Source organism: Urocitellus parryii, chromosome 9 (genome assembly GCF_045843805.1).
Source record: "Urocitellus parryii isolate mUroPar1 chromosome 9, mUroPar1.hap1, whole genome shotgun sequence".
In the NCBI taxonomy this organism is placed as follows: domain Eukaryota; kingdom Metazoa; phylum Chordata; class Mammalia; order Rodentia; family Sciuridae; genus Urocitellus; species Urocitellus parryii.
In genome coordinates, this window is record NC_135539.1 from 17355481 (window position 1) to 17374757 (window position 19277).

The 19277-nt window shown below is 44.9% G+C and overlaps 1 protein-coding gene across 11 annotated transcripts in view; it reads right to left on the reverse strand.

The window, feature by feature from the left end:
* Arhgap17 (Rho GTPase activating protein 17) overlaps nucleotides 1–17095 on the reverse strand; it is an 84348-nt gene extending 67253 nt beyond the window's left edge. For 10 of the 11 annotated variants that reach the window (XR_013344277.1, XR_013344278.1, XM_077802408.1 and 7 more), the window contains exon 1: nucleotides 16929–17095. Coding sequence is in view for 8 of the 11 variants with exons in the window: in XM_077802408.1 (XP_077658534.1) it covers nucleotides 16929–16981 (53 nt within the window). In the remaining 3 variants the exon portion in view is untranslated. Of the gene's footprint in view, nucleotides 1–13975; nucleotides 13996–16928 lie in introns of those variants that run through there. The other variant, XM_077802406.1, reaches the window with a different exon arrangement.
* Between the last annotated feature and the right edge of the window lie 2182 nt (nucleotides 17096–19277).

Below are 19277 nucleotides of genomic sequence, written 5' to 3' on the forward strand. Positions count from 1 at the left end.
AACTCTAAGAACAACTGACAATGGAATGACATTTCTAAAGCCCTGAGAAGAACAAAGTGTCCACCTACAACTCTACAACAAACTAAAATTTTCCTTAAAAATAAAGGCAAAATAAAGACATCTTAGAAAAACAATGGTTAAAAAGAATTCATCCTCCGACAACCTCAATACAGTACTACAGTGGGAAGGGAAAGAGGAGAGGAACTCGGGGTGGTGACATTCATGCTTAAACCAATGTGGGGGAAAGCCGCGGATGGGAAAGGTGGCGGTGGTTTGCGCTCCTCAGGCCAACTCTCAGTAGCCACCGTTTTCTGCAGTCCTGGCCAAAAGAAAACCAAGAGGCTGCACCCAACTCCCTGGGAGAGGCTTGATGAAAGTGGGAGAGTTCTAAGAGTTCACCACGCAAGCAGGTGAGACACAAACAGTGAAGGTTTTATCTACTTTCCAGGAGTGTCAGGACAGATCAGCTTTAATAACATGGCCGATTTTCAACTTCAACTTCAACTTCCGTGGTCTCTAAGGTCTTGAGAGAGAAAGGAAAGGTTTGGGCCATAAGTCTGCTAGGCTCTTCAAAATGCACTGTCTGGAACTTGGTACTTCTGACATCTTGGTCTGAGTGATTCCTTCCTGTGGGGGGTTGACCTGAGCACTGTAGGATATTTACCAGCATCTCAGCCTCTACCCACATGGAAGTGAGTGACAATGAGTTCCAGTCTTCCCTTCCCCACAGTGGTGACAACCCAAAATGCCTGGAGAGATTCCTAAATGTCTCTGGGTGGAGGGGGAGCACTATTTGATTATAGAAAGAATCTTCAGAGTGGCCAGAAAGGAAAGGCCTCTTGACACTAGGAGCTGAAAAGTGGCACTCTTTCTATGTGAGGACCATTACAGCACACTCAAACTAACAGCACCAGAGTCTACAAGAAGAGGGACGAGGCTTTTCCGGCTCTACAGTGACCAATTAAGTAATTGCTCTTTATTTTATTAGTGCTACTCCTGATTCCCTTAAATTTAGGGAGACCTAGATCCTAGAAAATAAAGAACAAACATGTTTCAGTTTGTTTCCACAGTTAGTTTCCTCTTTAGTTTCCTGAGACTTTCTCTGAATGGGTAACAATATTACAGCTTTGTAATTGCTATAAACTCTAAACCTGGCTTGGAAGTGCACACCTGTAATCCCAGCAACCCAGGATCCTAAGGCAGGATTGCAAATTTTAGGCCAGCCTCAGCAACTCAGAAAGACTTGCCTAAAAATAAAAAAACACAGGGCTGGGGCTGTAGCTCAGTGGCAGAGCACTTGCCTAGCACGTGTGAGGCATGAGTTCAATCCTCAGTACCACATAAAAAAATAAATAAAGGCATGCTGTCCATCTACAACTATAAAAAAATTTTAATAAAAAAATAAAAACACAAAAGGCTGGGTTCAATAGACAAAATTTTTTTTAAAATTTTTCTCTAAGAATTCTATTTTGTTCTTAGATGCTTGCTTTTCTTAAAAAAAAAAAAAAAGGATATAATCTCTTTTCTGAAAAGTTTTTTTATACCTACTGCCCTGCCTTGGATGATGAATGAATAAATACAACTATACTTATCTGTAGACCTATTTATTAAATACACCTGAACTTTTTCTAAATGGCTTTCAGTACTATACGTTTTTAAAATTCGTAAGATTTTTTTTAAATGCCTTTTATAACATATAATGAATTTTATGGGGGAGAAAAAAATAACATGAGTTCCTTCAGTCAACCATCTTGAACTAAAATGGGTCCCATAATGTTGTGAGGTCCTCTCTTCACTAGAAAATTTTCCTACAACATTAATAATTTCAAGAACCTATGATTAGAGACATCACTTTGTTCTGCTGTGCTATATTATGGCAGTTATACTCATATGAATTCATTAAAAATTAAATTAAAATCAATTACTGCAATGTCAAGAGAAGAAGTTATAGGCAGGGAGCAGGCAGAACACTATAACCTGGCAAAGGAATTCTCTGGCATTACAGGGCAAACCTAGCATTTTATTTTATCTGTATATTGTTCAAACAGGACACTGGTCTTTTCTTACAACCACAGGAACTTTTTTTTTCTTTTTTTGGTGATAGGGACTGAACCCGGAGCTGCAATCTCTGCCAAAAAGCTCCTGCTAAGGAACACATCTTACACACACATCTCCTTGTTGCCAACAACTCCAGGGTGGAACCCAAAGCACCCCAAAGGAGCCAGTAAGGCCCCTGTGGATATAGGCCAATTGCTAATTCCAAGAAAGCTCAAAAAGTGCTTTTGCTCTTGGTATTACATAGTGATTAGAGTGTAGACTCTGGAGACAGGGCACTAAGTCTGTGGCCTCAGGCAAGTTCCTGAGGGAAGGATGGAAGGGGGCCCACACTGAGCTGCAGGTGCATGGAGGAACAGGGAGAAAGTCCAAAGGTAGCTTAGACAGGCAAAGCGACGCGACATGGGGATGAAGTGAGCCGAAAGAGCCCAGGACGACTGCTGGGTGTCTAGCTTGAGGGCTGGCTGGATAGATGCTAGGACCCTTTGCCTGAGAGGAAGTCTGGAGGACTTGAGGGTGTGGCACATGAGGTCAGCTCTGGACATGCTGAGTTGAAGGGATCTGCTGACCCTTCCAGGAGACAGAAGGGGCCTCTCAACATCAATGCCCAGCTTGCTCTAAGTACTGGCAGCCAGAGTGGGTTTCTGGGCATGCACTCAGAACACAGTTCCTGCAGAGAAGATGGAAGCCAAGGACAGAGGACTCAGAAGCGCTAAGGCGGGGAATAGAAAGGAGTCCTAGCGAGGTCAGAGAAGCCACCAAAATGAAGTACAAGCAAAGCCAGGATAAGTGATAGCTGAAAAGTGCCAACTGAGGGCAGGAGGGGTGAGGAAGGGAGTGTGGGCACTGGAGGCCAAGATGCAGGTCCTGCAGGGAGGAGAAGCCATCTTGACCCTCCAATACCATTTTCATTTTCTTTTTTCTTTTTGTACCGAGGATTGAACCCAGGGGAGCTTAAGCATTGAGACACATCCCTGACCCAGCCCTTTTTATTTTTTAGTTTGAGACAGGGTCTTGCTAAGTTGCTGAAGCTAGCTTTGAATATGCGACCCTTCTGCCTCAGCCTTCTGAGCTGCTGGGATTATAGGCATGCACCACCGAGCCCAGCATTTTTTCCTATTTGTCTAAAAACAAATATTGGAATCACTTCTTTTCTAGTTTCTACAAAAATTAATTTAATATTTTGATTGGTTTGGGATTCATTCATAAGGTAGTAGTGATCGGGTGCCTCCTCTGGTCTAGGCCCTGCAGATACAAAACAAATGAAAGGGGTCCTGGAGACCAAGATGCAGGGCACTGAGGGGAAGGAGAAGCCAAGAGAAAGCTGAGGAACCCCTGACCATGTCAGCCACTGAGAAGGCAGAGGCAGGGGAGAGAGAGAGGCTGGGAAGGCAAGGCAGAAATGGAAGGTCCAGTGAGACAAAGCGTGGGACCATGCCCAGGCTGGAGGCTGGCCTTGGGTGGCAGGCTCAAGGCACACAGGGCCTACACAAGCACAGAGACTGGTCAACTTGAGCAGTGGCATATCCAGATTTCTCTGGAAATTAGGAGCCAGGTCATCCAAGGAGAGTGGGTGTGTCTGGGGCAGGGTGGAGCAGCTTTGAGGAAAGTGAAAGTCTGGCAGAGGCACTCAGGAAAATGGGAGGGGAACTCAGCTAAGGACTGGGAGGCAGTGTGAAGGCACTGGAGGCAGCGCAGCCCAGCTGGCAGCCCTGACCTGCACGCCCTGCATCCCAGGTACAGGAGAGAAGCAGCCAAAAGGCCAGGCTGTTATTCTGCAGATCAGGTGAAAGGAAAAGGACAGCTGGGCAGAGTATTAAAAGCCATGTCCAAGAGGAGCAGGCACCACGGACTCTGGCTGGAGAGGTAGTGAGCAGGACTGTGCGAAGCTGCAGAGAAAGAGGAATCTGGAAGAAGAGACTGTGGTCAGACCTGACAGAGGGTCAGGGCAAGATTCCAGAGGTGCTTCTTACAAACACAAGGGCAAATTTCTTTTCAGAAAAGAATGCCAGTTCACATGCAGCCCCCACTCCCCCCCCCGCCACTCGCAGTGTGTGACAGACTCTTTTCTCTCAACTCCTAAAACAGTAACATACCATCATCTTGTACTGTGATCATTTTTTTTTTACTTGTAGTTGGACACAATACCTTTATTTTTATTTATTTATTTTGATGTGGTGCTGAGGCTCGAACTCAGCGCCTCACACATGCTAGGTGAGCGCTCTACCCCTGAGACACAATCCCAGCCCAAAATGTGATAATTTAGTAAGTGAAAAATAGAATCGTGAAACTATGTTTCTTAAATGACTATAATTTTGAAAATAGTCTCATATGTTTCCTGGACATGTCTTTCATCTGTGAACTTTCTGTTCATGGTCTTTGCTCATTAGGGGGGCATTCTTTAGTTCTTTTAGAACTAGATACACTAAAGCTGGATACAGTGATTCTCTGTTGCCCTGGCTATCAGTTTTTTCCAATTGGTCACTCAAGGTATTTTTAATTATGATATCATAACATATGTAACAGGATTTTTTTAATTGTTTTTTTTGTTTGTTTGTTTGTTTTGCAGGTTTGGGGACTGAACCTAGGGACTTATGCATGCTAGGCAAGTGCTCCAGTACTGAGCTCCACCCCAGCACAGAGTTTATTTAATGTGGATAAATATACAGGTTATCTTGTATTGTTCCTTCTCTGTACTTCTATGCCAAACCATGAAGTACTTTCCATGATAAGCCTGATTCTCTTCTACATGTTTTTCTTTTTGTTTTTTTGTGGGGGGCATTTCTGGGAATTGAACCCAGGCCTCACATGTGCTAGGCCATCTCTCTACCACTGAGTTACATTCCCAGCCCCTACACAAAACCCTTAATCCATCTGGAATTTATTTTGGCCTGTGGTGATGAGGTGAAACCGAAACCTGGCTATTTTTCCCAGTACCAACCTGCCATCTCCTACTATTTCCTCACTGTCTTATGATGCCTCTTTATCACAAGCCAACTTCTTAAACATACCAGGGCTTGCTCCCCTGCGGTGTCAGGAGTCTTGTTTTACAAGCAGGAAACACAGCAGAAAGGCTGGCTGGGCCAAGGTCAGACTCAAGCCCAGTTCACTGTCACTATACCCCACTGCCCTGAAGCAGTATTCATTTTAGTGAGCCATCATCTAAATTTTAAAAAACATAATTAACTAATTGCCAAGAAAGCTGATCCTGAAGGTAAAATAAATTGATGATCATGAAATCTCATCACTGAAAGACCACTTCTTTTTAGAACCTGCATGTGTGCTTGAGACTACCAGAACAGCCCCCGCCTGCCCCATGCAAGATGTACACCTGAACTGATGACAATTCTCCAGAGCAGTTCCCAGCATGTGAACTGCCAGCCAGTCAGGGGGGTTTGTTCCTCTGGGGATTCTTGTTCATAGGCTTGAGGATGACTCAAAGCCCATGAAATCACATGCAAGTATGTGTATATAGGTGATTTTTTCTGGCCAGAGCATTGTTAGAACCTCCATCTACATCTGTAGGCAACAAAGTTTCTTTTCCTAAAGGCTGCCCTAAAACGCAGAGGCCACAATTAAGTCCACTGTCTTGTGATCTGCTAACCATTTCTTTAATGGTGACATTAATATATTGCCGCATATGCTCCACATACATCTTCTCACCCTTTCTCAATTTTTGCATTCAGTTCCTTCTAAGTCTGAAGTGCACTGCAATTGTTTTTGACATGTAGTTGGACCACCATAGGTTCAGCATCCTGCACTTAAGATTACCTGCCAATCTTACAATTAAGACACAGAATAAAAGCTCAAACATCAAATGCACTCAAAGATGTATGGCTCAAAAAAGGGAAGGATGAGCTGGGGTTGTGGCTCAGTGGTAGAGCACTCGCCTAGCACGCATGAGGCACTGGGTTTGATCCTCAGCACAACACAAAAATAAAATAAAATAAAATAAAATAAAGATATGGTATCTACCTACAACTAAAAAATAATTTTAAAAAAAGAGAGAAGGATGCTTTCAGGCTTTCACTAAACACTGTCCATATTACAACACTTGTATTTACCAAGATTCCTATCATGTCTTTGGAATGCCCGATAAAGAAACAGATCTACAACTACAATTGCTTTACCAATTGTAGCAATTAAATAAAGGATAAAAAAGAAATCACTGAAGAAATAATAGAAAATAGTACTGCACTGCTATAGGCCCAGCTACACAGAAAGCTGTGGCCGCAGGATCACTTAGGCCCAGGAATTCAAGGCTAACTTGGGGCCACAAAGAAAGAGCCTGTCTCGCAAAAAAAAAAAACAAAAACAGAAACATTACACAGATAATATTTTGTACACAAAACTGTTAGTTATAACTAGTTAAATAATTTAAAATATAGAGAACATTAATATTACCGAGATTCACCAACTAAAGTAGTAAGGCCCTATTCTCAACAATACAGAAGAGACTCCTTGCTTTGCACAGAGTACCACACTCCTGCTGTAAGCATGATCAACCTTCCAATCTTCCCTCAGGACATCTCACAACCTCTATCAGTTCTCCCCAAGGCTTAGGTCACACATTTACTAGGCCATAAATGCCTGTGTTTGATTTATTTTTTTTTATCCCAAGGCCTAGCCCAGAGCAGGCATCCAATGAATATTATCATAATAAATAAACCCCAAACCAATCAAAATTGTTAAGTGAGTTTTTCTAGAAACTAGAAGAGATACTGATATTCATTTTTAGACAAAAATGGGAGAGTGTGCTAAAAAGATAATTTGAAGGAGACCATATTAAAAAAAAAAAAAAAAAGCACTACAAAACAAAGAAAGTGGGGCTGGTGGATATGGTTCAGTGGTAGAGTATGTGCCTAGCCCTGGGTTCGATCCCCAACTGGGGGGGAGGGGGGGCAGGGGGATAAAACAAACAAAACGTAGTCAATGACGAATTATTCTGCTCCCTACTTCAGTAAAGAATATCCAACCATAACTTAAACCTCAACTCTTTTTTTCTCTTTTCTTCAACCCAAATATTACAGGGTTAAATATTCTTTCCAATCAATCCCCAATGCCTCTGGCTATCATCCTCTCTTAGACTATTTTAACAGCTTCTTAACTAGTCCCCACTCCATACTTCCATGTCTTAACTAGGTTGCTGCCAGACTTCTCTTCCTAAAGCGCCACCCTCACCTTCTCAACCTTCCCCTAATTCTACCCAAGTATTCTGCAAACAGAAGTACTAATGACAGGGACAAAAGTCAATCAATCACCTATCTTGCCAGGTATGGTGGCACACACCTGTAATTTCAGCTACCAAGGAGGCTGAAAGTTCAAGGACAGCCTGGGCAACTTATCGAGACCCTGTCTCAAAATAAAAAATAAAAAAGGCTGGGGATGTACTACAGTGGTAGAGCACCCCTGGTTTCAATCCCTAGTACCACACACACACACACATACACACACAAAAAAACAGTTGGTATAGTCAGTCAAGGTAGGTCATATATTTTTATCCTGTCATCTTGGGGTTTTATTAATCCTGGCACATCCAAAAATGCAAAAGCAGCAACAGTATTAAAACGATTTTAAGATCAGGAGCTGGGGTTGTGGATCAGCAGTAGAGCCCACGCCTAGCACATGCAGGGCGCTGAGTTCGATCCCCAGCACCACATAAGAATAAATAAAATAAAGGTATTGCATCCAATTACTACTAAAAAATAAATATTTTTAAAAAAATGATTTTAAGATCAGATGAACAGTTGTTATGAAAATAAAAAGGTACACTGTGCAAAATAACACAATACATTTTCAATGTACAACAAAATTGCCCATTATGGGGAAAGATGATCATTAGTTAACATAAGGGACAAACATAAGTATATGGTGATTCTAAAGCTTTGAAGAACCAACCTACACTTTCTACAGGATGGAATGCACCCAGGGGCTGTGAATTTAAATACCACAACCGCTCTGGACTTAAGAACAAATGGATCTATAATAGCCATTCTCTACCCAAATGATGTGAAATAAACCAGCTAGAGAGGATTGTTCCCCTAAGAAACCTGATAATGGTTGTCTTTTTCACATTTATAGATAAAACATCCAGAGTGTTAAGTTTCCCCAAAGGAAAACTGTTAAAATCTGACCTGTTAAAATTCTCTATTGCCTGCTCTCTGCCTGCCTGTTACCTGGATCCCTCAGGTGTTACATGTCCAGAGAAGCCGGTATTGAACCCCCAGGCACATGAGACCTCCCCCCCCCCACCTCCCAGGCTCCCTGGACCCTAGCACTCACCACATCTAGTGATGAAGAAATACTCTGGTGTACCTCTCCCAGGTCCAGCTGGGCTTGGTTTCAAGTGGCCATCCAGGCAGCATATCTGCAAGCATCCAATGACCAAGTGAAATCCAAGACGGTCGATTGTAAATGTTTGCTCTGACAGGTGACATGCTTTCCTGAACATTTATTTATATAAATATTTGTATTAATCTGAGCAACTTTATTTGGCCTACAACTTATGATTTCAACTTCTTAAGAAACATGAATTTGAACACTGGGGAAGAATGCTGAGAAACTGCAAAAGAAATGCTAATGAAACATTGAAGGCGAGATCAAAGAGACAAGACCAAGAGGCATCTCTGACAAGGAAGATCCAAGAAAGAAAACTGGGAAAGGAGAGGAGAAAAACACATCTCTGGACAATTAAAAGGAAATAGCTGTTACAAATAATCAATACACTGCAATCGACATGAAATATCATAACACAAGATGCCAGGTTTGACAATCTCGAGTGCTGAAGCAAACTTAATACTGTTTTCCTATCGAACATACCTCTCTCTCATTTCATTTGCTACATTAAGTGTGACCTATTCAAAAGACAGTTTCTAATAAATGTCAAAGACTTGACAAAATCTGCTTCATATTCTGAAACTTATATTAAATTTGCACCTAGTCAAGAATAAGCTGTTTCAAGATTCCATCAATGCATTCTTTAAGTAATGTTTGAGAATGTCAACTTGTTTATACTAAAATGTATTAATTAACCAAGGAATGATAGATATTTCATTAACTACACCTAAGACCCACTAGACTAGGTTTATCTTCCCTACTTATGTTCTTAGAAACTGGTTGTAGTTTGAGTAGCCACTAGCATTTGGCAGGTTTTCAACAGACACTTGTCAAAACAAACTGGTAACTCAACAATGAAATTGGTAACTAAACATCAATGCAGTGACAACTAAATAAACAAATGATACATACAGAAAACTCAGATAAGGAACCACAAATACACAGACACATTCACTTTGATCTTGGTGAATAAAAGGTAAATAAGTGGCAAATTTTTTAAAAGACAGTATCTGATACCTAGGGAGACAGGGAAACCTGATGTTCTTCATGTTGTGAAGGACAGATACATTAAGGTAGGACAACACTTTCTGCCCTATGAACTAAAGACAGCATGATCACCTTAGAAGGCAATTTGGAAGTACTCTGGCCATACAAATATTAATTTCCTATAAATGTTGATGCCGAATTCAAGGAGTTCATCAAAAAAATAATAATTTAGAGGGGAACAGCTATTATCAATAAAAGGGTGACTGACCCTCTAAACAAAAGAGGAGGTGGGGCTAGATGTCCAACAGAGAGGATGCAATCCAGCTCAAGCCAGCAAAGCCAGCTGAGAGACAATTTTGAGTTCAGGTGAGAAATAAGGACAGGCTGACCAGGCGACACAAAGGATGGCCAGGGAGAAGCAGAAGCCAGGATTAGCAAGGAGGTAGACTTGGCAGACCCCAGGTACAAAGAACATGGAGGAGAAACAAGACTGGCAGGTGGGGGGTGGCATTCAATGCCCTCAGGCAGGGGTCAGCAAACTTTCTACAAAGGGCAAGACTAAATACGTCACTGTTACAACTACTTAACTTTGCCCCTACAGTGTGTGGCTGTATCCCCATAAATACTTTTTTTTCCCAAAAAACACAGGGCAGTCTGGAATTAGCCTGCAGGCAAAAGCTTGGTGACCTATAGACTATAGAAAACAAGGAAACATGACAAATTAGAGGATGAAATTCGTACATTTCAATGGGATGTTTAGCAGAGACTTCAAGACACAGGTGGCAACATCAATGTGGAGATGGTTAAATGCCAGGGCTAGAGGCAAAGCACTGGAGTCATGGACCGAGGGGTGAGACTAAGGGGCTGTGATCACTCAAGGAATGGTCTGAGGAAAGGAGTCCAAGGACTCTTTCTACACAAATGATCTTCCCCATTTCTGCATCTGCAAATTCAATCCACGAATATTTAATTTTAAATATTAGGGGGAAAAAGTTGCATCTGTACTGAACATATACAGACTTTTTTCTTGTCATTATTACCTAAAACATATAGTAAGACAATTATTTGCACAGCATTTACATTGTATACTAGTTACTAGACGCAATCTTGAGATAATAAAGCTCACAGGGAGGCTGGGTCGTAGATTACATGCACATACCATAGGGACCTGCACAACTGGCCAGTTTAGAATCCATGGGGGGGCCTGGGCCAGCCCTAAGCTGACCAGGGACAAATGTGCAAAGGTGGATATGTGGACATGTTACCTAGGATCACTATGGCCCTGGAACCTCATCCTTTTTAAAAAGGGGGCTCCTATTTTCAAAATGGGCTTCCATTTCCTTTTCTAAGGTAAATAACTTCAAATTTGTATATGGAAAGGAAATCTTCCTAAAGGCTAGGAAGACAGTTCTAAAGTAAAGTGCCTCCCAACTTTATTAGAGTTTACTAGGAAATATTTTGTATACAAAAGAGATCACAGGTCTGTAAAGAGTAATAAATAGTAAAACAAATCAGCCACACCATCTCAAGCAGGGGTCCCTCACCAACACCACTTACAACTTTTCACACCACAGCATCAGTCTCCAAGCTAGAGGTCACAGCAGGCAGCCCAAAGCCAGAAAGAGCTCACAGATGTTTTCTTTGGCTAACAGAATGTGATTTTCTTTTCTTTTTAGTTGCCAACGTTTAAATAACAAGAAATTTCACATGGATAAATTAGCATCCAGGAGCATGATTAAAAGATGTGGCTAATGTACACCCACAAAGCAACAAGTGGCTAGAGGGGAAGAACAACTCTCCCCTTTAAATAAATATGTATTTGAGAATTCACCACAGTCCCTGCCATTTTTTTAACTCATTTGGCTATAGAACATCCCCCGAACTGACAAGAACTATTTATAACCATTACATATTTGAAGTATATTCATACATTTTGATACAGAAATAATGTGCTGAGTTATGGGGCACTACCCCAGACTGCTGGAGGTATCATACAACTCCAGCCTATGTCCATGTTACTCTTGAAAACCTGAACGATTCTGAAAACTGGAACATTTGAAAAGTCCCAAGGGTTTTGGGACTGTATCTACTTAAAAAAGATACTCCCAGGGCTGGGGATGTGGCTCAAGCGGTAGCGCGCTCGCCTGGCATGCGTGCGGCCCGGGTTCGATCCTCAGCACCACATACAAACAAAGATGTTGTGTCTGCCAAAAACTAAAAAATAAATAAATAAATATTTTTAAAAAAAAAAAAAAAAAAAAAAAAAAAAAAAAGATACTCCCAGCCAGGCATGCCCCATAATCCCAGCAGCTCAGGAGGCTGAGGCAGGAGAATCACAAGTTCAAAGCCAGCCTCAGCAACTTAGCAAGGTCCTAAGCAACTTAGAGAGACCCTGTCTGAAAATAAAAAATGAAAAAGGACTGGGGATGTGGCCCAGGGATAAAGCACCCCTGGGTTCAATCCCCACTACAAAATTATAATAATAATAATCACCCAAAGCAGATGACAGTGGGATAATATTATATGTTTAATCATATTTATATACTTAATTTATTACTGTGGCAGCTACCTACAATTGAGAAATAGAATGATAAATGCAGAACATTCTGTGGTCTGACAGAAATGCAATACTGACTCCAGGACCACAGTCTAGTCTGATGGCAAACCCCAGTGGAACACACTGAGAACCTCTGCCAGGAGGATAACGCCCTAACAGGAAGGTACGCTGCCTTTACAGACATGACCATGACCTTTCATGGTTTATTTTTTCCCCCAGTGAAGAATGGATTTTCACCTGTAAATAACCTGTCTGATATTTTAAGGTTTCACAGCATAAAAACCACATCATAAGACCATGGAAGATCAGATTGAGAAGTTAGGAAGGCAAGGGACTTCTCTCCCACACCTGCCCTATGCAAAAGCTGGACAGAATCTACTTAGCTTGGAGCAAAGCAAGAGTGAAAATCAGTATAAGAAAAAGAAACAGTGCAGTAGGTAAGGGGGGGGGCAAAATGCGACTGGGGGCAAAGTAAGGGTACAGTGTGTGATGGCCAACTATAGGAAGGATGCCTCACAGAAGAGAGAGGGTAAGATACCATGGTACCAGAGGCTCTGAGATCAGCAGGTACACGTGCATTTGGATTCAGTGTGAAAGTCATGCTGCTGGTAGAGAAACCTGGGTTCGGATGCAAAGCTCTGTCATTAACTAGCTCTATGACCTCTTTGATCTCTGGCTTCCTCATCATTAAATCAGGAATAAGTGACAGCACCTCTGGGCACAGCATCTAGCCCAGAAGCTTAATAAGCACAGAAGCTGATTAATAAACATTCGCCAATGTTGTCTTTCCTGATGAAAGGGCAGCTCAGCCTCTGTAGTCAAAAGCATCTGGGGTCCAGAGTCAGCAGGCCTACACCCAGGTCCTGTTTCGGACACTGAGTAGCTAGCTGTACCAACTTGGCAAGTCATTTTTCCTTATGAAGCAAAGGTTATAATCTCCTGTAGGTGAGAACCAGGCCAGGTGGTCCAGCACGGAGCTTTGTAAACCAAACTACTCTGGATGGTCTCAGTAAAGGAAAGAATGAGCTCTTCAACAAATCCAAAGAACTGAGGATATAGTGACAACAGGATAAGGAAGAGGGAAAATAAAATAACAGGGCCTGTTAACTTGCAGGTCCTCTGTACAAGTGGTTGCCAGCTGGTGATCCATGGGACATATCTGGCCCCAAAGTATTTTGTGTTGTCCCACATAGTGCCATGTCATTTAATTTGAATTAAATGCCATCTACTATTCATTGAGAACCATACATGTCAGGTTATTCTTGAAAACTCCAGCTGGGCCTTCATTCCCAGAGAATCACGTTGTGGGTCATGGCCCTCCAAATCCCCTGCAGCCCCTACCTGGACCAAGTTACTCATTCATTTTACTACCCTGGCCCTCCAGGCACTTGGGTTTGAAATCTTGACTTACCTAAAGACAATTATCTAGGAAAGTACTGGGACCTCCGGGGAAGCTTTGATCACTGCAGAATCAAGAGCCAGTTCAGACATTCCCTCCCAGAGCCCCAGGACCACACCTTTCTAGTTCCATCCCTCAGGCCCTCCTTGACATTTGCTCTCACAACTTCAGGTTCCTCATCTTGGCTTTCCCCTGTCTCTATTCAGGACACCTCTAAACCTGCATCCCCGGATGATCTGCACTAAGGGTTTTCAAGAATCAATCTCTCTGTAGCACCAGTGCATAAAGCATGAGGGGACATTCCTTGCTTGGCCAACCAGCCCCTGATCTCCTTCCTGCTAGTGATAGCACCCCAGTTTACCCTAGGGAACCCGCGCTCCTGCACTCTCAATCCACATGGCTTGGGTGGAGCAGACTCCATTCCATTTCTGGGGAAAGGCATGTGACCCAGAAACATTCAGAGCCAATTCTGGGACTTTGGCCACAGTCACAAAGTATTCTTTCCCTCTGGGACTTACACGGAGAATAATGGAAGACCTGGGGGTGGAGGAGGGCGACCCCAAGAACATGGCCTATCTAGAGTGGAACCCTTAGATCCAGCCAAATATAAAACCACGTTGTTCTTGGACTCTTCTGCTCACATTTTTGAGTCAATGAATTCCTCTTTGCTCAGGCAGCTTGAATTGGGTTTGCTTCCAACCAAAAGAGACCTAATCATTACAAGAAAAATTCCAAATAAGTGCTTGAAGTTAGAAGAAAAAGAAAAGGCTCTGCTCACACTTTTCCTTCCAAGAGGCTTTTGCTCCTTTCCTCCAACCAGTTACAGCTAAGTTTTCCTCTGTGCATGAGCTGTCCTTCTACAAGTACTTATCTCATGTATATAATTATTTTTGGTTTGCCTATCTCCTCCACCTATCTATTGAGCAGCTTCAGGGCAGAAAGCATGTCCTATTCACCTTTTATTCTTTAATACCTTGCACAGTGTGCCTGGCTTGGTCTCAAGTTGTCTATTGAATGTATGACTCAACAAAAAGCAGGTGGATAAAAAGAATCATCCTACTTCTCTGAGACACCCACATCATGAGTCCACCTCATAAGCCTTGCCCATTTTCTCTAATAGACTCATCCAGCCACTATAAACAAATTGCATCATGAGAACTCATTCCTTCCAGGCATTACTAATTCTCCACATGCTGGTCCATGGAACCCCACCATGAGTTACTCACAAGGTCTCCATCCTGCAGGAATACCTCATTGCAAGACACAAACTTAGAGCCCTATAAACTGATAAAGCAACACATAACAGGCCTGACACTCGCAGATATAACTTCCTTCTCCATCCAAATTATAGGGGGAAAACCCTTCTGTACTTTCTTGCAAAAATTCCTCTAGACCCCAATACACCCAGAATTCTTTCTTCTGGTGCCCATCAACCATTTGCTTCCTAGCAGTAACAATTCTAGGGTCTCTCCTGCCTCCAATTTTCCTTTCTAGTCCTTTATGATTAATTAAATAAAAAAAAGAAAGAAAGAAAAGAAAGAAATATCTAGGAAATCAACAGCAAGAAGGCAATAGGTTCCCCAGTGAAAACAGATGTTCTGACTTTGGATGCATAACCACCACACCCTTAATAGCTCTGTAATAGCTGCAGCTTCCACTGGCATCTAGCAGCAAAGATTTTCAAACAGTCAAAGGTCAGGCTGAGAATTACAGTTCTAGTATGAATCACCAGCTGCTCTATCCAGTTCACATTTTCCCAGACTTGGGCTCACACCACCAGGCAATCTAGTAAGAACCAGAATCCTGGAATTAACCACACTGATTGAATATCTGCCATAGCAGACTCTGGCAGTAGGAGGAGACACAGCCAGGACTCTCAAGGTGTGTAAGCTGATGGGGACCCAGGCTAGTAAAGAGGCAATTCAATGACAAAAAGTAAGTGGTCTATGGGATTATGACAACACCTAGGAGGGACATCCATTCTAGGCTGGAATATCAGGGACCTCCCAGAGGCACTGAAACCTTCACTGGGAGATCTGAAGGATGAGTAGGAGGTATCTGTAAGAAAGGGTGGTGAAAGAGGCTTCCAGGAGTTCCAGGGAGAGGCTAATGGGTTTTGCAGGGCCTCCTCTGGAAACTGAAAGTAGGCAAGTATGGCTAAAGTGTAAAAGTGGGAAGAGAGGCTACCAGGAAGCAGGAGCCAGGGAGACCCTAAATGGATTTCCAGATAGAAAGCACTCTGAATTTTGTATCAAAAGAGCAAATATCCCTTGCCCGACACAATGCAAAAACAGATCAAAACAACAATCTAGCAAATGTATCCTGACACTAAATACTGACGCCACGATGCACTTTGCTGAAAACTCTAAGAAGGGTAAAAAACTCACAAGAAATGATCATTTGCTTATCATGCTTTTTGCTTGAAACATTAGCCCCTTTCCATTTCTAATCCCATCTATCTTCTAAGCTTTACTTCTTCAATTTTCCTACAAACACCAGAAAAGTAAGCATGTCCGGGCTTTAGAGGCAGGGGGTAGGTAACTCTGGAAACAGAATAAACGCACACCGAGAAAATATGGTAGGATATTGTAAAAATCAAACAACACAACTAAGCAAAAAAGTTGAGGGAAACGAAACACTGTAAGAAGCAAATTTAGAAAACTCAAGAGGAAGTAAAAGTATTTTCATACAAGCTAAAAACGAAGTGTCTCACGTGCTTCAACCAAACCAAACTCCCCTTAACTGTTAAAAAAAAAGAAGAAGAAAAAAAAAAAAGCAAGAGCTGTGAAAAAGAAAAATCACATCTCTTTCCAGAATAAGCAATAAATCGGTCCCGTGCAGCTCACTGCCCTGCAAGACCTTGAAATATTTGCTCCAGATAACATGGCACCTGACAATTACCTACAGAAGCGCTCAAAACCACAAATCGTTCCTGTGCAGCGGCCCGAGCGCCTCCAACCCTCTATTCTTTCATTTAAAAATCAATGCCTCTTGTGAGGCATTAGAGCAGTCCGAGGAAACAGGGAGGCGTACTTTCCCACACCCAAGGTGAGAAAGACTTCTTTCCAACCAACGCAAGGCGTCTCCACATCCTTTTCTTCCAATCCCAAGTTTCCAAATGTCAAGAACTTGCACTCGAGTTCCCATTCGCCCTGGGACAGGGACAGCCCGCTTCTCAGCTCCCGCAAAGCGCCTTCTGGACTCCGCTAAGCCAAGCCCCCCACCGGGAAGACCCCCGAGGTGGTTCCCGCCGCAGCCGCCCGCCCCGGAAAGGCCAGGATCGCCGCCCCGAGGACCCGCGCGGGGCGCGACGCCGGGCACGGAGGTCCTCGCGAGCCCCAGAGGAGGGCACAGCTCGGGCGCCGTCCCCGGGGCAGGGGCAGTGGGCCGCGGGACCCCGGGACAGGCTGCCGAGGAGGCCGCGGGGCTGCGGGGGGACGGCGCCCAGGCCGCGGCGCGGAGCAGCCCCCGGCCCCTGGCCGCGCTGGCCTCGGGCGGGGCGGCGGCCGGGTCCCCAGCCTCCCGGCCCTCGGCGGAGCCGACCCGCCCCCCGCCCGGCGCGACCCCCGCAGGCCCGCCCGCTGGCGCACTCGCCTGCCCACGGTCTGGTTGGCCAGCTGCTTCATGCGGTTGAACTGCTTCTTCATGGCGGCGGCGGCGGCGGCCCGCGGGGCTCGGGCCGGGCAGGGCGGGAGACGGCCTGGAGGCTCCTACATCGCTTCCCGGCCCGGGCGGCAGCGGCGGAGGCGGCGGCTACCTCAGCCCGGCCCCGCCCTCGCCGCGTCACTTCCAGCAGCGCCGCCCGCCCGCCCCTCGACCCGGCCGAGTGGGGCTGAGCCGAGCGGGGCCGAGCCGAGCGGGGCCGAGCCGAGCGGGGCCGAGCCGAGCGGGGCCGAGCCGAGCGGGGCCGAGCCGAGCGTGGCCGAGCCGAGCGTGGCCGAGCCGAGCGGGGCCGAGCCGAGCGGGGCCGAGCCGAACGGGGCCGAGCCGAGCGGGGCCGAGCCGAGCGGGGCCGAGCCGAGCGGGGCCGAGGCGGGCAGAGCACAGCTGAACCCAGCCGAGCCCTGCCGAGTGGAGCCGAGCCCAGCCGAACCTTGCTCAGCCGAGTCCAGCAGGGCCGAGCCGAACGGAGCCGAGCAGAGCCGAACAGGCCGACCGAACGGAGCCAAACAGAGCTGAGCAGGCCTAGCCCAGGTCTGCCAAGAACTCCAAGCCAAAGGCGGCTGTGCGACCCCCTGCTGTCTCCACCCCCAGACCCCCAAGCAGGTCCCATTCGGGTTCCAAACCCACAAACCTACTCTAGTTGATATCGACTCAGGAATAGTCGCCTGTTCCACCTGGCTTTGTGGCCCATTCCTGAATTGCAAACTACTCAGAAGACTGAGGCAGGAGGATCCCAAGTTCGAGGCCAACCTCCGCCACTTAGCAAGACTCTTCTCATAATGAAAAGTAATGCAATGAAAGGGCTTGGGGATGTAGCTTGGTAGTAGAGCACCCCTAAATTCAATCCCCAGGAGGCGGGGGAGGGGAGGAAATCGGCCCCTGTGGATCAGCAGCTCCACAATCTGTGGTGGTAGGTAGTAGTCACCAATGAGCGAGAAATGCAGGCAAGGTGACAGGTGTTCTTTAAATTATTTTAGGGTCTTCTTTGAACTACTTTTAAAGTAAATAAGAAAGCAAAGTGTGGTAGTTAACTTGTAGAAAAGAAACAGAAGCAAAAGCAGCTAATCAGGAACTATGTCAAGAGAAAAGTATTAACGGGACTCACTCTTGATAGGCTCCATGGACGACGTTGACATGAAGCTAGGAATTATAGCTAAAGAAGTCTCCGTTTATGTGGGGAGGAAGATTCCTTTAACAGCTCAGGCGCGCTGACATAACTTCTGACCAGCTATTGACCCTAGTGCCCACATTAAGGTGGGATTGAGTTGTATATGAAGTCCCCCTAACTAGGATGGCCACCATGACAGTTCTGGAGAGGACCAACTAAGGTCAAAAGCTCCACCGCCCAATGTGAAGGAGGAGTTGAGAACACAGGATCAGCAAAGCCTACAGAAGGTTGTCCCCAGCTCTCCTGGTAAACATCAAACAGTAATAATATTGGGGACAATGGCACGGCCAGTTATTGGAGTTCTGCTCCTCACATGTTGAAATCTGAACATTAGAGAAGCACGCAGAGGCAAGCATATAAAGCAGGATTTATTTACAAAGGGGTAACATAGACTTCCCCCCCACACCCCCGGGAGGGAGAAGGGGGCCACAGCTTCCTGGTATCCCAAGAAGCGCAGTGTTCCCCCTTTTTATAAGTCCTGGGCTTCCTTTGTTCTGCCCTCTTCCCCTTATCTCTCTCCTTCCTGCTCACAGGACTAAGCCTAGGAACCCCTCGGTGGGGTGGCCAAAAGGTGGGAAAGAGGTGGGCTGAAGGGGGAGGGGCAGGATGGTGCAGCCAAAGACAGATTTACAACCTTATAGCTCCCTGTAGGGAGAGGCAATTCCTGGGACAGGTTACCTTGGCAACAGGTTGGAGCAGGGGCAGGTTCTTGATAAGGGTGGGGGAAGGGCTCTGAAGGAATTAACATTTCAATCCTTCAGGGGATAGTCTCCAACTTCCCGGACTCAAAATTGACCTCCTTGATCCGACCAGACTGGACTTACCTATCTCTGCTGCCAGTCTCATTCTGGCTTCAACTGCACTGTCTCCTTCGTCCTTCTCTGCTTGGAGACCGCCCACTCTCTCCCTTAAGAGTGCTTTTTGCTTAAGCCTCACTTTTCTTTTACATTATTTTCACCTCACTTTCACTTCTAATAAAGTTCCCTTGCCTGACTTTTGGTGTCTGACTTTAAGTCTTCTTGGGTCGAAACACAAGAACCCAGGTTTGGAGTTTTGGCTCCCTGCTTTCCTGTGATAGTAGGACTTTAACTTCTATCAGTAGATCACTCTCT